The sequence below is a fragment of the Cydia fagiglandana genome, chromosome 21 (assembly GCF_963556715.1).
Source record: "Cydia fagiglandana chromosome 21, ilCydFagi1.1, whole genome shotgun sequence".
Lineage (NCBI taxonomy): Eukaryota > Metazoa > Arthropoda > Insecta > Lepidoptera > Tortricidae > Cydia > Cydia fagiglandana.
The window spans coordinates 14971125-14994586 of record NC_085952.1 but is presented as its reverse complement, the minus strand read 5'-3'; the positions used below and the strand labels follow the sequence as shown (position 1 = coordinate 14994586).

General features: G+C 44.1%; 3 protein-coding genes across 6 annotated transcripts; 1 reads left to right on the top strand and 2 right to left on the bottom strand.

Moving 5' to 3' along the window:
- Positions 1-7: 7 nt before the first annotated feature.
- Positions 8-20979, bottom strand: LOC134675169 (putative aminopeptidase W07G4.4). Of its 4 annotated transcripts, none has more exons than XM_063533358.1 (12): positions 11233-11342; positions 10375-10549; positions 8952-9040; positions 8659-8803; positions 8053-8177; positions 7196-7386; positions 5697-5761; positions 5394-5498; positions 3474-3653; positions 3050-3171; positions 2512-2683; positions 8-730 (listed from the first exon to the last, which is right to left on the bottom strand). In XM_063533358.1, exons 1-12 carry the CDS (start codon positions 11325-11327, stop codon positions 572-574), a joined length of 1623 nt encoding a protein of 540 aa, XP_063389428.1. In that variant the 5' UTR covers positions 11328-11342; the 3' UTR covers positions 8-571. The 4 variants fall into 4 exon arrangements, with proteins under 4 accessions (XP_063389428.1, XP_063389427.1, XP_063389425.1 ...); XM_063533357.1 differs by lacking the exons at positions 8-730; positions 11233-11342 and adding exons at positions 1865-2465; positions 20938-20979 and having other exon boundaries at positions 2623-2683; XM_063533355.1 differs by lacking the exons at positions 8-730; positions 11233-11342 and adding exons at positions 1865-2465; positions 20669-20840 and having other exon boundaries at positions 2623-2683.
- Positions 15535-20537, top strand: LOC134674985 (uncharacterized). The gene is made up of 3 exons (XM_063533130.1): positions 15535-15559; positions 17503-19846; positions 20519-20537. Exons 1-3 carry the CDS (start codon positions 15535-15537, stop codon positions 20535-20537), a joined length of 2388 nt encoding a protein of 795 aa, XP_063389200.1.
- Positions 20980-22406: 1427 nt separating the features above from the next.
- Positions 22407-23462, bottom strand: LOC134675309 (uncharacterized). Its single transcript, XM_063533514.1, has one exon. It carries the CDS (start codon positions 23382-23384, stop codon positions 22551-22553), a length of 834 nt encoding a protein of 277 aa, XP_063389584.1. The 5' UTR covers positions 23385-23462; the 3' UTR covers positions 22407-22550.

Sequence of the window (23462 nt, the reverse complement as noted above, 5' to 3'; positions counted from 1 at the left end):
ACGCAGATTTAAAATGTATAATTTTATTAAAAGATAAAAAAGGTATAGATACATGAACATTATTATGATATATTGTACTTCTTAACAATATTATGCTTTATTATGCATTAGTTCGTAGTGTTTGTAAAAAACTGACATCTTATACAAGGTGTACCTACACACTGGACAACTGTATTTTTATTTTATGTAAAACGTAGGTAATTTTAAAAGTTTACACTACAGTTACGCCAACGCGTTTCAAAATTTGCTCGGATAAATAAATTTATAGTGTCTTATGTTACAACTTTTGCACTAACTCTATATTCTGTTATTTCTTTGTTATATAGCCTATATAGGGTGAACCCTTAGTCAAATTTTGCAATGTCGTGCGTTCGAAACAACCTTGAAATGGCAAAAAATCTGCTCTCCTATAGAAAGCATCGACATTTCATCGCGGTGCGGTCGGTGCAACTGGCCCTATTAATAATTAGGGCATACTGAAAATTCCCGGACCGGCCACTTAGAAAAAATAAGTTTCCTCATATATCAGAATCCAGGAATGTTCAGTATGGCCCACGCGGGCAGGGTGAGTTTAGCAGCTGAGCAGCTTGTAGTGCGCGGCGAGCGCGAGCAGCGGCGCGGCCGTGGGCGGCGCGGGCAGCGAGCCGGCCGCGCCCGCCACGTCCACGTGCGAGTACGGCACCGCGCCGGCCTCCAGCCCCGACACCAGCAGCAGGAAGCCGGCCGGGCCCTGGAGACGACACCGTGTTACAGGTTCACGAAACTGGCTTCATACGGCCGATACAGATGGACCGCAACCGACTGCACGCCGACTGCAACGTCAGCGTGCAGTTCCCACACGAGGTGTCCGTCTGTACCGGCCCATAAATAAGAGAGACCGAGTCCGACAATGAATTCTTTAAAAAACTAAAAGATCACCTCATTAAAAAAGCTTATTATATTTAAAATTATTTTTTTCACGGCCAATAAAGTACCTATACAATAAATAACACTTATATAATCTTATTATCATGTACAAAAAATTCGATCTCCTCTTGTATAAACTGTTTGCTGTGCCCTACAGGGTGTCATGTTGTATACAACTCTATGTAATATAGGTTAAGATACAATGTGATATGCAATAAAGATTATGAGTATGAGTTTGAGTACCTACCTTATTAGTTACTACTGAACATTACACACGTACCGTCGCCCACAACCTTGTTACAAAAAGCATAAGGTCCACCGATGCACAATTAAAAGTGTTGGTATAGTACCTGGTGTCCGCGATTGGTCTGCCTGGAGGGCTGGTTGTTGGCCTGGTGCACGTGGTCGCCGGGGCACAGGCCGCGGTGGAAGGCCAGGTCCTCGCGCCGGATGGTGGACACTTCCACCATGTCGCCGATGGTCAGTTAATAGTGTTGGTATAGTACCTGGTGGCCGCGGTTGGTCTGCGTGGAGGGCTGGTTGTTGGCCTGGTGCACGTGGTCGCCGGGGCACAGGCCGCGGTGGAAGGCCAGGTCCTCGCGCCGGATGGTGGACACCTCCGCCATGTCACCGATGGTCAGTTAAGAGTGTTGGCCTCAGTACCTGGTGGCCGCGGTTGGTCTGCGTGGAGGGCTGGTTGTTGGCCTGGTGCACGTGGTCGCCGGGGCACAGGCCGCGGTGGAAGGCCAGGTCCTCGCGCCGGATGGTGGACACCTCCGCCATGTCACCGATGGTCAGTTAAGAGTGTTGGTCTCAGTACCTGGTGGCCGCGGTTGGTCTGCGTGGAGGGCTGGTTGTTGGCCTGGTGCACGTGGTCGCCGGGGCACAGGCCGCGGTGGAAGGCCAGGTCCTCGCTCCGGATGGTGGACACCTCCGCCATGTCACCGATGGTCAGTTAAGAGTGTTGGCCTCAGTACCTGGTGGCCGCGGTTGGTCTGCGTGGAGGGCTGGTTGTTGGCCTGGTGCACGTGGTCGCCGGGGCACAGGCCGCGGTGGAAGGCCAGGTCCTCGCGCCGGATGGTGGACACCTCCGCCATGTCACCGATGGTCAGTTAAGAGTGTTGGTCTCAGTACCTGGTGGCCGCGGTTGGTCTGCGTGGAGGGCTGGTTGTTGGCCTGGTGCACGTGGTCGCCGGGGCACAGGCCGCGGTGGAAGGCCAGGTCCTCGCGCCGGATGGTGGACACCTCCGCCATGTCACCGATGGTCAGTTAAGAGTGTTGGTCTCAGTACCTGGTGGCCGCGGTTGGTCTGCGTGGAGGGCTGGTTGTTGGCCTGGTGCACGTGGTCGCCGGGGCACAGGCCGCGGTGGAAGGCCAGGTCCTCGCGCCGGATGGTGGACACCTCCGCCATGTCACCGATGGTCAGTTAAGAGTGTTGGTCTCAGTACCTGGTGGCCGCGGTTGGTCTGCGTGGAGGGCTGGTTGTTGGCCTGGTGCACGTGGTCGCCGGGGCACAGGCCGCGGTGGAAGGCCAGGTCCTCGCGCCGGATGGTGGACACCTCCGCCATGTCACCGATGGTCAGTTAAGAGTGTTGGTCTCAGTACCTGGTGGCCGCGGTTGGTCTGCGTGGAGGGCTGGTTGTTGGCCTGGTGCACGTGGTCGCCGGGGCACAGGCCGCGGTGGAAGGCCAGGTCCTCGCGCCGGATGGTCGACACCTCCACCATGTCGCCGATGCTCTCGCCTGACGCCCGGAACGCTTCCGCGTGACCTTTAGCTCTGAAGAACGTTAAGGTCAGCGGTGTAACATTATACAGAGCCTAGTAACACACTGTGGAACATTAGGCCAATTAGTTATCATTGGTAGTCGTTATAAACATTATTTAACCCTTTGAACGCGACGCGCGTCATCGTGAACATCGTCGGAATGCACAAAGGTTGACATTGGGTTGTAGCCGCGCGCGTCAGTTGACATCCTTGGCGGTCAAAGGATTACGACAATATTCTTGAATCGAGAAATAATAAAAGAAGTTTATAATAATAATATAAGCATAAGAACCCATATGTGATGGAAAGCCACATTATTATTTTATAGAAATGGAATGAAATTTATGAAGGCTCTTTTCTAAATAATGAGTTTTGTACCTGGCGGCGTGGTTGTCCATGACGATGGTGTAGGCGGGCCCGACGGCGCGCACGGCGTGGCCCGTCAGTGTGGCCACCGTGTACAAGTGCGGCCGCCGCGCTGACTCTGCGCGTTCGCGCATCTATGAATTAAAACTGCTTTTTCAAGCCATCTCGGAAATCCCGTCGAAAACTTGGAAATAATGGGATTTCATAGGAACATTTGAAATCGTGCAAAAGATTTTTCCCGCTGTACAGTCTTACTGTGTCTAATTCCACCTGTCCAATGTATATTTTGTCTTAATGAGAGAGTGAGACGCAATGCGATTGGACCATGATATTGGACAGATTACTACCCTTATATAGGAACATTATACAGGTGTTTTTAGGACTCAAGTTGTTTTTATTCCCGTTGTAAAATAGGTGTTCCTGTGTGTGTTGTTACCTCATCGAGCACGTCCGCCATGACCATCCGCCCCTCGGCGTCGGTGTTGCCGACGCGCACGGCGAGGCCGCGCCGGCACCGGATCAGCTCGTCCGCCACGTAGGCCTCCGAGCCCACCGAGTTGCGCACCATGCAGAGCGCCGCTGATACGCGGACGCTGGGTTTCATGAGTTCACAAGCCTACAGGGAAACAGTTATTTGTTTTACAAAGGGGCAAAGTTGTTTTTTAACCGCTCGTGCTAATATGGAATCTTGAGCGTAGTGAGGGTTAAACAAAATTTGCCCCCGAGTGAAACAGAACATTTTTCACCACACCAACCCAAAGCAAATATTAAATGTGAAACATCAAACAAAATCAAACCAAATTAAATCAAATCCTAATTAATGTTATTAAATATTTATCATCCAAAATCATCACTTAAAAGTCAATGTCTACCAGCAAACATAGGAAAACTCCAGACTCCATCAACAATTCTTATCCGGATTATGATAAGCCCTAATGTGACTCGCAAAACCAATCTTTGTCTTGAAGATGCGGTCACACGATGCGCAATGGAGTTGTCCAGTCGAGTTGCGGGTGTATGTGTCTGAGGGCTTAGGTCGCGTCTTGCGGATATGACGCTTAGCATCTAGGTCTTCCAGACGCTGCTGTTCTAATTGATCTACTATTGATATTACCACCGTCCGGGACACACATAAACATACAATTATGAGAAGGTTTGAACGCATACCCTGTCAGATATTAATTGCTAAGAGTGGTATCCATCTGTCCAATATCTTGGTTCAATGTGCATTGCGTCTCTCTCTCTCATTAAACAAATACACATTGGTCCAAGGTATTGGACAGATGGAAAGCCACCCTAAGTCATGTCATGTAACTATAAGTCATGGAAATGAGATTTAAGGTGGCAAAAGTCAGGTGACCGAAGTGGTAGGTATGTGAGTAACTTTGAGGAAGCCCGCGACGGCGGCCGCGCCGCACTTGTCGCGCGACATGCCCGCCATCACACCCCCCGACTTGATGTCGCAGTGGTGTGTGAGTTACCTTGAGGAAGCCCGCTACAGCGGCAGCACCACACTTGTCGCGCGACATTCCCGTTATCACCCTCCCCGCCTTGATGTCGCAGTGGTGTGTGAGTTACCTTGAGGAAGCCCGCGACGGCGGCCGCGCCGCACTTGTCGCGCGACATGCCCGCCATCACCCCCCCCCGCCTTGATGTCGCAGTGGTGTGTGAGTTACCTTGACGAAGCCCGCGACAGCGGCAGCACCACACTTGTCGCGCGACATTCCCGCCATCACCCTCCCCGCCTTGATGTCGCAGTGGTGTGTGAGTTACCTTGAGGAAGCCCGCGACGGCGGCCGCGTCGCACTTGTCGCGCGACATTCCCGCCATCACCCTCCCCGCCTTGATGTCGCAGTGGTGTGTAAGTTACCTTGAGGAAGCCCGCGACAGCGGCAGCACCACACTTGTCACGCGACATTCCCGCCATTACCCTCCCCGCCTTGATGTCGCAGTGGTGTGTGAGTTACCTTGAGGAAGCCCGCGACGGCGGCCGCGCCGCACTTGTCGCGCGACATTCCCGCCATCACCCTCCCCGCCTTGATGTCGCAGTGGTGTGTGAGTTACCTTGAGGAAGCCCGCGACGGCGGCCGCGCCGCACTTGTCACGCGACATTCCCGTCATCACCCTCCCCGCCTTGATGTCGCAGTGGTGTGTGAGTTACCTTGGGAAGCCCGCGACGGCGGCCGCGCCGCACTTGTCGCGCGACATTCCCGCCATCACCCTCCCCGCCTTGATGTCGCAGTGGTGTGTGAGTTACCTTGAGGAAGCCCGCGACGGCGGCCGCGCCGCACTTGTCGCGCGACATGCCCGCCATCACCCCCCCCCCGCCTTGATGTCGCAGTGGTGTGTGAGTTACCTTGAGGAAGCCCGCGACGGCGGCCGCGCCGCACTTGTCGCGCGACATGCCCGCCATCACACCCCCCGCCTTGATGTCGCAGCCGCCAGTGTCGTAGGTCACGCCCTGCATACACAAATGTATCGCATCAAATACCTGCCAAGTTGCCTGCCACAAATGTATTCGTATGTTATCAAGTTTGGGTACGCAACCCTAAAAAAGCCGCGTGGTTCGGCCGGCGCCTTACGACGCGACAAAAAAAAGTCACCATATTATTATCTAAATATGATAAAGCACTATAAAACAATAGATATAAACGTTTACCTTGCCGACCAACATCACGGTCTCCTCGTAGCTCTCCGGTTCGTAGTCCAAGAAGATTACACAACCTGAAATAATACCAATTCTATAAATCGTGTCGTCTTGGACACAGTTACACACATACCCCTTTATTCATAAACGTCTGTTAAAGTTGACAAGCCGATAATAATCGTTTGTCCCTTTCCATCATACCAATACATCGGAAAGGGACAAACGATGATTATCGGCTTGTCAACTTTAGTAGACGTTTATGATCACCATAAATATAAAATTGGAGATTGACGCCAATTTTATTTCTGATCAAATCGACCGATTTGATCAGTCCCGTCTGGATACCACTTGATGCTTCGCCAAATAAGCATTTCTGGTTGCTAAAATGTTGCCAATTGACATTCTTGAACGCGTAGGACGTAGGTGTTATGTATGTACCTCTGTGCCTCGGGACTTGGTTCGCAGCCCTATTGACCGCCTCGAACAACTATGTACCTCTGTGCCTCGGAACTTGGTTCGCAGCCCTATTGACCGCCTCGAACAACTATGTACCTCTGTGCCTCGGAACTTGGTTCGCAGCCCTATTGACCGCCTTGAACAACTATGTACCTCTGTACCTCGGAACTTGGTTCGCAGCCCTATTGGCCGCCTTGAACAACTATGTACCTCTGTGCCTCGGAACTTGGTTCGCAGCCCTATTGACCGCCTCGAACAACTATGTACCTCTGTGCCTCTGAACTTGGTTCGCAGCCCTATTGACCGCCTCGAACAACTATGTACCTCTGTGCCTCTGAACTTGGTTCGCAGCCCTATTGACCGCCTCGAACAACTATGTACCCCTGTGCCTCGGAACTTGGTTCGCAGCCCTATTGACCGCCTTGAACAACTATGTACCTCTGTACCTCGGGACTTGCTTCGCAGTCCTATTGACCGCCTCGAACAACTATGTACCTCTGTGCCTCGGAACTTGGTTCGCAGTCCTATTGACCGCCTTGAACAACTATGTACCTCTGTGCCTCGGAACTTGGTTCGCAGTCCTATTGACCGCCTCGAACAACTATGTACCTCGGAACTTGGTTCGCAGCTCTATTGACCACTTCGAACAACTATTATGTACCTCTGTGCCTCGGAACTTGGTTCGCAGCCCTATTGACCGCCTCGAACAACTATGTACCTCTGTGCCTCGGAACTTGGTTCGCAGCCCAATTGACCGCCTCGAACAACTATGTACCTCTATGCCTCGGAACTTGGTTCGCAGTCCTATTGACCGCCTTGAACAACTATGTACCTCTATGCCTCGGAACTTGGTTCGCAGTCCTATTGACCGCCTTGAACAACTATGTACCTCTGTGCCTCGGAACTTGGTTCGCAGTCCTATTGACCGCCTCGAACAACTATGTACCTCGGAACTTGGTTCGCAGCTCTATTGACCACTTCGAACAACTATTATGTACCTCTGTGCCTCGGAACTTGGTTCGCAGCCCTATTGACCGCCTCGAACAACTATGTACCTCTATGCCTCGGAACTTGGTTGGCAGCCCTATTGACGGCCTCGAACAGCGGGTAGTTCTTGGCCAGCTTGTCGGGGTCGTCCTCGACGCGCACGCGCACGCCGGGCCCGAAGGCGCCGCGCAGGTACTCGGCGACGCGCCGCGGCGTCATGCGCTCCGGGTCCGCGCCGCCGATGTCGCGGGACACGCCTCTGTAGAAAACAATTTAAATGGGCCTTAAATTATTTTATTTTATTCGGGATGCTTATTGCCTAATACATAGGTTAATAGACTTATCTACTAGATGCAAATTACAAGCTTCCACATAATATATATAAGTTATATAACATAATATAAAGGTCTCAAAATTAATGTTACAAAATTTTGTTTCTTGTCATTATTTATAATACATATTAATTTTTCGCTAAGGTTGGTGTTACCTTTTTATAAAAGGTAATTAATTATACACTGATTATAGGTATTTTATTCCACATCAAACTCTTCGGCAGTACGCAGCAGCAAATTGTAGTACATTTATAATAGGGTTGTTGACACATGTTGGATTGTATAACTAAATCTAGTTAAATAGATAGAAAATGAGCAATTGATCACAATAAATTGGAAACTTAAAAAACATATGGGAATACAGATCATCCCATACAGACATTTGATCCTAAAAACAAACCTGATCAATTGATACCATTCATGAAAAATTGTCAATCAAATACTCTATTGTCAACGCTTAGCGAACAAATAAAACATGGATTTTTTTTAAAGTTGCATTATGAGGAATAGAGGATTTCTGTTTTTAGAAATATTTTTGTGTAAAAGATAAGCACGTGTGTGTGTGTGACCTGTGTATTGTGTAATTTTCATACCTGGCCGCCTCTAAAGCGCAGGCGTCGCGTATCACGTTGTTAATGTTGGCAACACCCTCGCCGTACACACCGAGCGACTTGATCGAGTGCGCTTGAGACGGGAATGTCTCGCGGATTTGGATGGGCTGGAAATGAAGGTGTAATCAATACTTTGTCAAGGTGGCCACTGACGAGCCTTCCAACAGTCCAAATAGCGTGGCTGCAATCCAAAATCAGTCCGGAAATGTCAAAAACGTACAATATAGATAGATAGATAGATAGAATACTCTTTATTGGCACACCTCAGTAAAAAGATACAAAAGAAAAATACAATTGATTAAATGTAGAGGCAGACAACAGGCGGTCTTATCGCTAAAGAGCGATCTCTTCCAGACAACCTTTGGGTAGCGGAAACAGAGAAGTACTAAGGGATGTTTAATATTAGGATGCCGTTCATTTGGATGAATCCATTGTAACGGCATCCATTTGGAAGTCTCGTCAGTGGCCGGCTTTATAAAATAAAACACGATCACAATCCAAATTCAAAATCGTTCTAAAAAGTTTACAAAAAAAATCCACGTGAATAATTTTTCGTGGAATATTTTACGGCAGCACATTCGTACGTACCACGTAGAGCGCCTCCAGGGCTCCGAGCAAGGCCACAAGTGGAGCCCTGGGCCAGGCGGCGGCCGCCGGCAGGGCCACCACGGGCCGGCTCGCACCGGCTTCTGCCGCGCGCCGCACCCCAGCTAAAGCGGCCTCGTAGACAGACCTGGAAAGGCACTTATTACACTACCAAGTATTTAAGAAGTACTTGATAGTCACACAAAGGCGAACAGTATAGTTATAGTCAGTTGCAGTCAGCAATAAAAGCGTCTACCTATTGTTTTGTAAGTAGCTTGTTTCAAAATGTGTGCTACCTGACATCATCGTACGGTGTGAGGGGTCCAGTGGGCGAGAGAACAAGTCTGTTGCCGGACACTCGAGCGCAGTGCAGCACGCCCGGTTTCTGACGGAAATAACATTTAAAAAAAGCTAATTAATAATCTCATCTCATTATTTCATGCTTTTTAGGTGACTTTAGTATCGATCACAACCATGCCATCCCAACGTCAGCTTTAAGCGGCACAGGGATGCAGAGCAAAACCGTCTTTGTGATCCTCATAAAAAAATATTTTAGTATGGCTGTAATAGACGGGTTGAGCCTATAGTCCTTACGCTGGGCAAAAGCTGATAAAAACTTTTATTTTGCTAATAATAATGTTATTGCTTATCATGGCTATATCAATAAATTTGCTAACACGACAAAGTCGTATTTTGTTTGCGTCATTGCTGAAGTACACATTAAATACAATGCACGATAAGTCATGGCAATTAAAACTGTCATTAATACTGAAAATACAAGGTCATATCTACACATTACAGTCTAGATACTTCAATCATCATTTATTGACGACGAGCGACGATAATTATAATAGTCCCATAACTCTGTTTGTCAAATACGTTTACCACGGGTAGGCAGTTTAAATTTAAATTGGATGCCTACTTTTACAATCAAGTTAATTAATACTTAATATAACAGCCAAAATAATCCGTCTAAGCTGATTTTGCGCCAGTCGACTTGAAAAAAAGTTTCTTTATTTTATAATAATATGGGACTTGTCCTGAAATAAATATTATTCATTAATTCATTCATAAACGTCATATCCATATTTAAAAAAATAAATATATATTAAAAATGAAATTGCCTTAGTTGGATCAGACTGTAAATTCATGGAAAACATCCATAACTCCGGAAATATTCCTGATAAACCCACGCAGGTACGAATGCTCTTACCAGAGGTCGAACCTGAGGCCTTTTGCTTCGTAGGCAGGGTCACTACCGACCGACTAGGCTAGGCCTTTTTGTGTCGTTACGTTGGCTTTGCTGTAGATACCTAAGTGTGTTGCGCTGCACAGTAAGCACCTGGTAAAACCTACCTTTTCTAATCCCTTGTCGGTCTGCACGGCCGCTGCTATAAAGTCCTCTATGGCTTGAGGCGAAGGGTTCCCTGGCACCGTGACCACCACCAGGGCATCGTGGTTGCTGCTTACCAGAGGTCGAACCCGGGACCTTTTGTTTCGTAGGCAGGGTCACTACCTCACTACTGGGCTATAAGCGCGAAAATCGAAGTTCGCAAATTGCGGGATTTTTTCTCTGTCACTCTAATTACGCCTTCATTGGAGTGAAGGAGAAAGATCCCCGCAATTTTCGAATTTCGGTTTTCGCGGTAGCCCCTCTGATTAGGCTAGGCCTTTTTTGTGTCGTGTTGCACTGCACAGTAAGTACCTGGTAAAACCTACCTTTTCCAATCCCTTGTCGGTCTGCACGGCCGCCGCTATAAAGTCCTCTAAGGCTTGAGGAGGAGGGGTCCCGGGCACGGTGACCACCACCAGGGCGTCGTGGTTGCTGCTGTTGATCTCCCCCACGAGGGAAACTGGGATGTTGTGGACCTCCTGCTCCGTACCCATTTTTGAACTGCAAAAAGTTTAAATAAATTTTCTTCTTCTTCGTCGTTCCCTCATGAGTCTCATGACAGAGGATTGTGACCAACAACTAAGTCCCTCAATTTATCGCGAACAGGGGCTATGTGGGCTGCCCTCTGCATGGAACCACATGCTTGTTTTATAGAATCCGGCCATCTTGCAGGGGCTCTTCCTCTAGCGCGCTTGCCTTCAACTTGCCCCAGTATGATGTCACGTTCGAGGCTGTGGTGTGGCGACCGCATTTAAATAAATACCTACACTTAATCATTGATCGGTGGTCGGAAGCGAAGCTTCTCATCTAGGATCGGTCGTACCAGATATTTTTCTCAGTCAGAACCACGTCAGAACGTATGGATAGACAGAATATTTACCAGAAGTTATCCAATAAAGGAAAACACTGTAAGGAAACTGGACTGATACCAATTCCTCTGGATTTATACTTTCATAGAAATAGTGCCTGTGCGAAATCTTGGTGTTAGGTTGCCGAGCGTAGCAAAAGGTAGGAATAAAGTTAAGAAGATGCGGTCATCACGTCATCGTGGTAACTAGATGGTTAGCTAAATAAATGTCTTTAATACATATTTAAAAGCAATAAAAATGGGCCACATAAAATGTTTCATACAAAACTACACGTTTTCATTGTTCTTGAGTTTAGTTTTTACACTCGTGAATTACCTATTGCCGTTGTCGGATCCAGTCTTAAACGGTTTTCTACTCACGGACACTAAGTATTTTATACTGCAACAGTCTGAACATTTGTACGGGCGCATCGTGGACACACTTCCCCTTAAATGGTTTCCGTTTTGATTACAACGTGCCAGTTTAAATTACTTCTCCTTAAATGATTTCAGTTTTAATTGCATTTAGCCGGATTACAATTACTTACTCTTAAGAGCCCTTCAAGGTGCACACTAGCGCCACTGCTAAATAATCGTGATTATTTAAATTTCACGAAAGATATTTAAAAAAATAATTAATAAAAAAATTAAAAACACGACTGCTGCATTTTAAAGCGAACTGAAAAGCTAAAAATAATGTTCATATGTTAGTTACATAACTTTATGAATCTAAATTGGAATGTAAATATACACTCACGGTCATTCACAGTAAATACTAAGGGTTATGCTCATTTATGACCGTGAATGTAGGTACGTGTACATTTAATTTCTATTACAATCGGGGGACCTTGGTGTGCCTAAGTGCATCTCATTCAAAAGGTCCCCCGACTGCAATAGAAATTAAATGTACACGTACCTACATTCACGGTCATAAATGAGCATAACCCTTAGTATTTACTGTGAATGACCGTGAGTGTATATTTACATTCCAATTTAGATTCATAAAGTTATGTAACTAACATATGAACATTATTTTTAGCTTTTCAGTTCGCTTTAAAATGCAGCAGTCGTGTTTTTAATTTTTTTATTAATTATTTTATTTTAAACATTTTAGTGAAAAAAACTAAGTATAAAACTATGATTTAAGGTAGGTATATAGATTTCCCCCGGCCATTTAGTTTGTCCACGAAGTTTTTTTTATGTGGATATTAGCTTCTGGAACTGGGACCTTTTAATTAAGCTCACCGTTCTGGAATACGTCCGGGCTTCATTTCTGCGGACAATATGTGGATGTGTTCCCAATTTGGGATATTCGACATTTTTAAATATAATTTCTTAGAAAGAAGTAGAAATTTTTAATTATAATGGCCATGAGGGTTTGAAGGTCCACAATAAAGACTCATAATTTTGGACCGCGTGCAACGCGCCACGTACGTTGGGCTACGTTCGACTCTTTTAGTATGAGAAAGTCGAAGGCACCTGGCTTTGGACCGCGTGCAGCGCGCCACGTACGTCAGGCTATCTACGCCCGACACTCTTAGTATGTTCGGCGCCCGGTTTTGCAACGCGTACGGCGCGCCACGTAGGTCGGGCTACGCCCGACGATTTAAGTATGAGGGCGTCAAAGGCACCCGGCTTTGGAACGCGTACAGCGTGTCTTGTACGTTGGGCTACGCCCGACTCTTTTAGGATGAGGGCGCCGAAGGCGCCTGGTTTTGAAACGCGTACAGCGCGCCACGTAGGTCGGGCTACGCCCGACGCTTTAAATATGAGGGCACCGAAGGCACCCGGTTATGGAACGCACACAGTGCGCCACGTACATCGGGCTACCTACGCCCGACACTCTTAGTATGAGGGCGCCGAGGGCGCCCGGTTTTGCAACGCGTACGGCGCGCCACGTAGGTCGGGCTACGTCCGACTCTATTAGGATGAGGGCGCCGATGGCGCCCGGTTTTGAAACGCGTACAGCGCGCCACGTACGTCGGGCTACGCCCGACACTCTTAGTATGAGGGCGCCGAAGGCGCCCGGTTTTGGAACGCGTCCGGCGCGCCACGTAGGTCGGGCTACGCCCGACGCTTTAAGTATGAGGGCGCCGAAGGCGCTCGGTTTTGGAACACATACAGCGCGCCACGTACGTCGGACTACCTACGCCCGACACTCTTAGTATGAGGGTGCCGGAGGCGCCCGGGATTGGTAAGCGTACAGCGCGCAACGTACGTCGGGCTACGCCCAACGTTTTGAGTATGAGGGCGCCGAAGGCACTCGGCTTTGGTAAGCGTAAGTACAATATTATACTAAAGGTAGGTACGCCTCTTTTGGACAGTTCGGGCTTTCGGCCCTACGCGAAGTTTACCTTTGGTGCGCCTTTAATTTGGTGTTCAGACATAGAATGACAAATACACTTCTATTGTTACAGTCGACCAATACAAGTATAGAAAGACATAATATGTATAATCATTGTCACTTACATACTTCTTACTATTATGAAAATTAGTTTAGTACTAAAGTTAAGAAGAAATGATTGAGGTTGGTATGTACCTACCTACCTACGCACGTGTTAAATCAAAATCTGTTTTTTTACAGTTGGGATGAATTAGTAGTCAAGTACAATTTTATTCACAAGAAATATAAGATTTTTTTTTTATTATGAATGGGCTTACTCATGGCCACAAACTAGCCGAGGCGTAGACGTAAGAATGCAATAAGCCATAAATTATTCAAATCGCTTAAATCGAAGTTCACAGGTTTAGATTTCAATAGATTTAGAACATGTTTGTGTTTAGTCCCTTTTTTACCTTATAAAAATATATACAAATCATATGGATGATTTGTACCTATATATTTTTATGATCAGCAGTCAATACCCTTTCATTTGATAGCTCACTAAATTAGATAGAAGGATTTATTTTTCTTAGCACATTTTGTAAATCCTTATTTAACCAAAATAAGACTTAAACGCGTATGCTGCATATATATTTTAAATCGTCTTTCAAGGCCCTTTATTTTGAGACCCCACTCGATAGGATTGCAAGATTTTTTTTTTCTAAACGTGACGCAATTTTGTGTATTACGTCCGCCATATTGGTTTTATAATAACATCACATAGCCTATGTTAGTCGGGATGACGTAAGGATTCTAGTATCATACATCTAAATCGGTTAAGGCATTCAGAAGTTATGGTGGAATAAAGAAACTCACATACATATATACATACAAACATGAACGCTGAAAACAATACACTCTTTTTGTTTGGGCAGTCGTGTAAAAAGGGGGCCGCTACGGACTGTATTGTGTATTTAAGTACCTTTTGAATACATCAGACTAGTTTTTATGTTGCTGGATTTGGCAATCTATGCGTCCAAAGCAAAAACGGCCGTTTTTGTTTTGTGTTCCTAGATCGACGAATCCAGCAACATTAAAACTAGTTTGATGTATTCAAAAGGTACTTAAATACACAATACAGTCCGTAGCGGCCCCCTTTTTTAAATATCTTTCGTGAAATTTAAATAATCACGATTATTTAGCAGTGGCGCTAGTGTGCACGTTGAAGGGCTCTTAATGATTTCAGTTCGAATTACTAAGTTCTTCAGAATTTCTTAAATGGTTTTAACTGTGGTTTCGGTTTTAGATTACTAGCTGTTTGTACAGTCACCTGCAACAATATGTTACTCTTCGAAGGCCGCAAAAATATGTGACACGCTCTTATGGCTCTACAAATAAGGTCGTGTCAGATATTTGTTCAGCCTTAGTTGTGTAACATATTTTTGCAGGTGACTGTACAAGGTGTAGCAAAAATAGTGGGGAACCGTTTAAGGGCATATTTGGTATCGTATTCTGATTAGACGTGTACGAATATTTTTGGCCTTTGTATCAGGGTAGACCTATTTAGACGACTTGTCCCATAAAAAAAAAATTCGCGTCTAAAAATATTCCAATATAAACGGATTATTTTTATTACAACCTATATTCCAAAAAATCTTTATACAGCCGACGCTCACATGGCCCCCATGTCCCCAAGGTTTCAACGCCAAACGCCGCAAATAAAGATATGAAACGAAAATAGGTACATGTGATACACAATTGCAGTCACAGTCATAACATAACACAATGTGGGCTGTTTCCAAGCAATAAATATGATATATTGTGTATTATTCCTTTATCTGAAATTGATGAATGTATCGTCTGTATACTAATGTAATGTGAGAACAGAACAAAACATTGCCTTTTATATATGAGCTGTTTGTTTGTACCTATGACTACCTACTTGCTGATAACTTAAAGTATAAACATGAAAATTGTAAAAATAATTCGTTTTGCAATTAAAATTTATATAATGTTGTTTTCACACAAATATTAAGAAAGCCAAAATTGGTCTTCATTATCTTGTCTTAGAGGAAGTGATTGTGATGAAGATGAACTATGCAATAAATAATATAAATAGATTTATTTTGGCCCTGGTCTTTCTGCTTTATAAGGGAATGAGGCAAACCAGATTAAACTACCTTGTGGGGCCAGAGTTGCCCGTTGGGCCAAAGTTTGGCTACCCCTGTCTACATGTTTATTTCATAGCAATAAATAATAATATTCTCTTCAATTTTTGATAACAGGGGTTAGTCACAACTACTTTCATAAGACATAATGGAAATATTTACATCCAGTGAACGTATATATTTAGTATGGAAACCGCCCTTAGGAACATTACCGTTCAAATTCTCGGGCCAAATTAGCACACATACAAAATTACGCCTACATTTAAATAAGACGACGCGTTTACAGAGCCTGTAATCAAAGCTGGTAAACAAAATAATAGTCATCTTTATTACACTAATGGTACATAGCTAAGTGTAGATGAAATGCATATAATGTCAATAACTACCAATCAGCGACATTAATCCGCTAATAACCTTCTTACTGTACGTACTGGCCGCTGAGAGTTTGCGGTTCACATTTGATTAGAATATGACTTGGACAGGGATAGGTTTATGCCATACATTGAAGAACCAGTCAAATAATTCACGTATTATAATTTAATGCAGATTAAAAATAACTAGTTAAAATGTTGTTATGAAATGACAGACTAACTCAACATAAGTAAATATATCATTGTTGTATAAATGTATTCCGCTATAATAAGTATTTTGTATATTTTATTATAAATTTGTATGGCAGTGCGAAGTCACGTTCAGGTATAGTCTGTCCGTTTTTCTAAGATCAAGTACGCCATTGTAAATGTATGGTAAACTTGATCTTAGAATTCGGACTGGCTATACAGCCTGCAAAATTTACATGGGTACACGAATCGGGTCAAAAATATTTGAATAGGCGGAGTCACAATAAATCCCCACTTTCAGTTCCAATGGAAATATTTTATATGTATATAGCCGGTCAAGCAAGTTTGTCAGTAGAAAAAGGTGCAAAGTTAAAATTTTGTATGGGAACACACCCATTCGCGCGCTTACATTTTCTAAATTTGCCGCTCTTTTATACTGACGGAAATGGCTTGAGAGAGAACCTACATATATGTGACGGTAGAGGGTGGATTCGAATGATCAACATTTTCAGATAATGTGTGTATTTGTTAAATTAATTCAGTGGAAATGTATCTACATATAGGAGACCGGGTATGATTATCCCACGAGTTATATCTCATGAATAGAGCATATTCTAGATATCTTTCCAGGCATCCACTTAATTTCATGTCTCTATAATTGGACAGCTTTTTTCCATAGTTCTCTGCGAATAGCATCTTGTGGGAATCTGAATGGAAAGTAATGTAAAATGATAATATCAAATTTGATTATGAATTTGAAAGAATGAGGTAGTTTTTTACAGCTCCGTCTCATGAAATAAAAAAGGAATATACAAATCTGTAAGAAAGAATTCATTACCTACTACATTTATAATTATATAGAAAATACCTAAACCAAGTACAAGTTAATAAAATAGTCTACTTCATTTGGCATAACACCATCCCTATTATCCTCGCAATTTAAAAAGTCGTATGTTGTTATGAAAGTCGTATGCAGTTGTTACGTTTTAGCTTAGCACGGTAGTATTGAAAACAAATCGTCATGTTTATTCCAAATTTTACTGAAGTTATCTGTTTACTACAAGTGAAAAGTGATTCCACTATCCTTGGTATGAACTAAAATAACTTCTGCACCACTTCACGACACATGAAGACATTTTTAATTACAAAAAAACGTTGTTTTTATAAATCAATTTGGCCATCCGTCACTGACTGTCATTTCGGACGAACTGAAGTTGCGAATCGAATAGTTTGTAAGCACCGCCTACAATCGAATAGTTTACGTTGGGTCATAACTGAGCGGACAGAATACTTCCATGTATATGAGTTCGCTGTTTACATCCACTCTCCTGTATAGAGGTTATAGACGGTCAAGCAAATCTTGTCAGTAGAAAAATGCGCGAAATTCAAATTTTCTATGAGACAATATTTAATATTTAGTCTTTTTGTTGCTGTACACGCAGTAGCGGATTTGAAGTGTTGACAGCCCTAGGCTCCAGGCCCTGTAGTAACTACTAGCCACCTCTTTCTCAGTATGTATCATATAGACTGCCGCCCTTAATGTCTTGCCACCGTAGGCTCAGCCCTACTGGGCCTTAAGGCAAATCCGCCACTGTGTGGACCACTAATTTTTATAAGTTTGTATTTACTCTTACGTAGTGTACGCGCCAAGATAGGTAGAACGGACGGCGATAACCATCTGAGGAACACGGTCGGCAAATTTGGACTAGGTACCAGAAACGAGCGAGGTGAGATGCTCTTGGACTTCTGTGCGGAGAACCAGTTGACGGTAATGAACACTTGGTTTCAACAACACCCGAGACGCCTTTATACCTGGACATCACCGAACGGATTGTACAGAAACCAGATCGATTTTATATTGATAAGCCAAAGATGGAGATCTTCAATCTGTGCTACAAAAACGCGACCTGGAGCGGACTGTGGCAGCGATCATCAGCTTTTGGCAGCCAAATTCAGGGTGCGCCTAAAATCGGCGAAAAGGGAGACACTAAACAAACCGATTCGTCTGAACACCCCAGCTCTGGAAATGTACAAAGAACGCATTAGCAATAGGCTTGCTGAGGCATGGCAGGACCCTCTAGACGCACCAGAGTCCACCTGGGCTAGCTTAAAAAGCGCAATGCTGGAGGTGGCTAAACAAGCTTCGGAAAAAAACAAAGCAGCAGTGCCTAGAGCAGAATGGATCAGCGCCGACACCTGGTCGATGATCGAAAAGAGAAAAACCCTTAAGGAAGGTGGTTTATGCTCGGACGCAGATCGCAAGCGCTACGCCAACCTGCATAGTACAATCCAAAAGCTCTGCAGGAAAGATAGAGAGGTCTTTATTGGCGGAATTTGTGCCGACATTGAAAAATGCTCTGAAACGGCTCACTCCCGCGACATGTTTCAAAAAGTTAAGATCCTGACCAACGAGTTTAAACCTAAACACTGGACCATAGAGAGCAACAATGGAACACCTTTGATGGACAAGACGACAATTCTGGAAAGGTGGAGAGGATATTGTCAGCAGTTATACTGTGATAATAACACTTTATGCGAAGAGGAAGAATATTTGGACTACGCAGAAAGGGAGCCCGATATCCTCCTGCACGAAGTAGAGTCTGCCATCCGGAAACTGAAGCATAAAGCATGCGGCAGTGACGGAGTTACCACGCAAATGATTCAGAACTTAGGACCGGAAGGAGTAAACATTATTCACACAATCTGCCTAAAAGTCTGGAGAACTGGCCAGTGGCCGGAAGACTGGACAGAATCATCTGTGGTGCCCCTGCACAAGAAAGGATCTACCCGCAAGTGCGAAAACTATCGCACCATTTCGCTCATTTCGCATGCCAGCAAAATTCTCCTACACATCCTGAACAAAAGACTGGAATCCTTTATAGCGAGACAGATTCCACAAGAACAGGCAGGCTTTGTGAGAGGAAGAGGGACACGGGAGCAAATCCTCAACATTAGGTTGGTGATAGAAAAGTGTAGGGAACATAACATCAGTGCCGCTATGTGCTTCATAGACTATGCAAAGGCCTTCGACTGCATCAGCTGGAAGAAAATGTTCGAGGTGATGAGCGAAATGGGGGTGCCAGATCACCTAACCTTTCTGGTCCAAAACCTCTACCTCAGTGGTAGATCCAGGGTGAGGATAGGGGAGTGTGTGTCTGAACCTTTCCAATCGGAACGCGGGGTGCGTCAAGGATGTATCCTGTCACCGCAATTGTTCAATCTAATCGGTGAACATATCATGCGTAGGGTTTTAGAGAACCAGCAAGGCGGGATACGCATTGGCGGCTACCTCCTGAATAATCTGTGGTTTGCTGATGACACCACAATCATAGCCTCGACGGAAGCTGAACTCGCCGATATACTGGACCGGATTGATCGCATCAGCGCAGAATATGGTCTTCTGATCAATCGAAGTAAAACCAAACTGATGTTTGTCAACCGGAGCGGCCATCCACAGAGAACCAACGAGCTACGTGACCTTGATTCAGTACGCAAGTTTGTTTACTTAGGATCACAAATTAGCGATGACGGGGACTGTGATCAGGAGATAGTCAGGCGAGGTCAGATGGCAAAAGCAGCAGTGAAGCGACTTGAGAAGATCTGGAGGAACCGAGGAATTAACCGCAAAACAAAGATAAAGCTCATGCATACCCTAATCTTCTCAATCTTCCTGTATGCTTCCGAGACTTGGACACTGAAAGCCCGGGCACTTAGAAGGATAGACGCGTTCGAGATGTGGTGCTGGCGCAGAATGCTGAATATATCTTGGACTGAACGCCGCACAAACGAGTCTATCTTAAAGGAGCTCAAAATCACCACAAGGCTATCCACCATCTGTACCCAAAGAGTCCTCAAATTCTTCGGCCACACAGTCAGACGCGGCACGGACACGCTAGAAAGGTGCATTATTACCGGGAGTGTCGACGGACGAAGGAGTAGAGGGCGTGCACCCAGTAGATGGTCAGATGTGGTACAAAATATTACCCAGACTTCGCTCCAGGCAACAATGCAGATGGCCGAAGATCGAGAGGCCTGGAGAGCAGTGGTAGGAAGAATAACCCATAGGAGTCACGTCCCTCAGACATGAGGTCACGACCACGAAGAAGAAGTGTACTTAAAATGAATTTAGGCGTGGAAATAATATGAATTCATAAATTAACCCTACCTACTGAAACTGATAGAAATGTTGTCAGAAAAAAACTTCATTTAAGAAATAATTATGTAGGTAAATGTTCATTAGATTTGGTCTGTTTTACTAATTTCTTTTTAACATTAGAATAATATAGGTATTAGTAAATATATTACCTAATTATCAATTTTTTATAATGGGAGTGGCAAATAAGCACCTGATGAGCGGTCTCCGCAGCAAATTTTAATCTAGGTACTTTTCTTTGAAAATGTATTATTATTTGTAATAAATTTTATTAATAAAGGACAAGGTTCCATTGGATATGAGTAAATACAAAATAACAAAGTAATCAATAGCAATTACTTAGAGCAACCTCAAAAGGAATTGCAATAAATATTACTATAAGGATAAAATATGTAAATACTTGTTGTTTTTTTCCTCAGCAATTGCACAGCTTTATAACACATTTATTGGCTATGCTATTCAGTTACTTTATAAATCAGTAAACACGATATCTGATAAGGTTTTTAAGATAACAACAAATTAAATAAGAAATATTTTTTACAAGATAAAACTGGTTTTTATAGACTTACTTGGTCCGAACGATGCGGCGGTCGAACGGGGAATAAGTGAGCAAAATTCAAGTAACGCCTACCAATGCATACGTATACTGAATATAATTATTTGCGATACACAAAAACAACAACTTATGTGCGAAATAAATCATGCTTTAACGTTGAATTGAGTACAAAATTGTAGTAAATAAATGCTATACAGGTTAGGGATTCATTGACAACTATTTTTACTATTATTTTATTAGTAAAATGGAATTAATTAACATAAAACTAGCGGCTAAACTTACCGTGTTCGCCGAGTTCAATAAACCCAGCTGGTCAAATGTCACATGTCACTGTCAACATGTCAACGTCATCGGTTTGTAACCACAGATACGAATACGGTATGATAATAAACTATTGTGGTATTTTGAGTATTTCATAATCTAACATAGCTTATATAAGTCTTGTTCGACTATTTATTACATTTTTGATTTGTTTTAATTTTCAAAATACTATAAAGTAAAATTAGGTTTATGGTATGTATCGCCATCTATGAGCGTTGTCGTATAACATTAATATTTGTACAACCCAAACAGTACGAGGAAACTTCGAAAGATGGCGCCATTAGTACTGTTTTATAGTTTTGTTTTGTTGCTGAAGCCAGTCTACTTTATTTGTATAATGTTTATAAGTATATATAATTATGCCGAATATTTTTTTTTCATATTTCTAGATTTAGTTATTAGATCAAATTTAGGGATATCCGAATATATCCGCTTGTTTATAATTTCCATTTCACGCTCCAACTCACCCTGGCGGCCGATTTTTGAAATTCGAGCGCTCGATTTCGTATAAGCAGAGATATATATAACTCCGTATAAGATAAATAAAGTCTAAGAAAAAAACGTGCCTCGGATGTCAAGCAAAAGTCACTGTCGAATAGATGGCGCCATACACCTTTGGCCTATTGTCGTTTAGATGGCGTTGGCGACACCGTTTGATATTTAACAATTTTAACACGTATCAGTGAAAGAACATGGGTCATTGTGGAACAATAAAAATTAATAATCATATATCCGTAAACATATTTTAATTCATTTATACATTTTCAATTTTATTTTAAGTTTTAATCGTGTGTCGATAGATGGCAGTAAATGTACCGTGACTACAAAATTTACTTTGACAGGACCCCTCTATACTATCTATTTTTTTTGGTATAAGTATTTCGTTCAATACCTAATATCTCCAGATTTCCACTACTAGGCGTTTAAATTCTACTAATAGAATTGAAAAGGAGTGGTCAATACCACTAGATTCCATTTCGCTAGTATTTCAAAAATTAGTATATATAATAGCTGTTTTCCACGGATTTCCGAGTGACGAAATCTAGCGGTCGATTTCAAAAATCGCCCCCCTGATGGGGGCAAAAAGGACCAAATGAAACCAAATGTGCTTTTACACTTTATTCAATCACAATATCACTTTTTAAAAATATAGGTACTCCGTCCTTATATTTTTATAAACCCTAGAAGGTGAGAGCCATAGTAGAGCCAGTTATGGATTCGTTTTTGTACTCACTGTCAAGGTCTAAAATATTAACTAGGACAAAGCCCCAAAAATAATATACATTACCCAAATATTAAGGTATTTCTAATTACCACCTTTCTGTATGTTATCCGTCCGGCTCTTTATCCGTTCGATTTTTTACACCTTGTTTGCAATAATTAGTCGCCCTTCTATTCAATGGAATTATTGTACATAGTTTCACAATAAAAATCGGCTTCATGGAACTAGGTTCAGTGACTAATATTCTTCGTTATTTACAACATTATCAGGTACTTAACTTTATTTATCAAACGAACAAAGAAATGATAAGCGATCCACAAGATATATCAGACTTCAATAACAAATATTACAATCAGCTCGCTCTACACAACACGTCATACATTTTATGCGCCACCTCATTCCCAGAAAACCCGATGTAACACGAACTATGGCTCGGATGGACCTTTCCAGGGGTCACAGAGAGCTGGTACCTCGCTCTGCCAACGTATAACGTCTCTCCAGAAGACGTTCGGCCCCCCGGAATCGCCCCGGGGGGAACGTTGCCAGTAGACGCAGGCACCCATCTTAAACTTTCAGGCTTCGAGCACAGCACTTCAATATTCTGCACCGGTACTTCCTTCCCATCATGGACGACTGTAGCAGCGCAATGCCGGATAGATAGCTTCCCTGGGATCAGATCTCCAGCATGCCATGCCCTAATGACCCACAGAGGGCTCCCGTCCCAACCTTCGTGGCCGCCGACGACTGCTCTCCCTGTCAGATGACTGGCCATCGTCGCTGTTGTTGGAACCCATTCGTGTTCACCAGAATCTTCCACTACTCTCACTTCATCGACTATCGCTGGGACTGAGCTTGAAGCTTGGTTTTCACCGTGGTAGATATAGTTAGTGATATAAGTTGCGTTGTTAGCTGGGTCTTGAGCCGGAGGTACGGGAACGGGCACCATCATAGTCCCAGGAACAAAATATGGCTGTGGTGGTGGTGGGTATTGTCCTGGAGGGTATCCGCCGTCGTGTGGTGGGGGTGGATACATGTGCGGTGGTGGCGGGTAGTGGTGATGCGGTCCCCATGGATGCGGAGGGCCATGATGCGGAGGGCCGTGATGCGGAGGGCCGTGATGCGGAGGGCCGTGATGCGGAGGGCCGTAATACGGCGGCGGCGACGGTCCGGGCGGCGGGTAAACCATTTCTCGAATTACGTTTAGCTATAGTATAAGTATAATTTTAATTATTGTTTTAATTAAGGAGTAATACTGTATTTATTT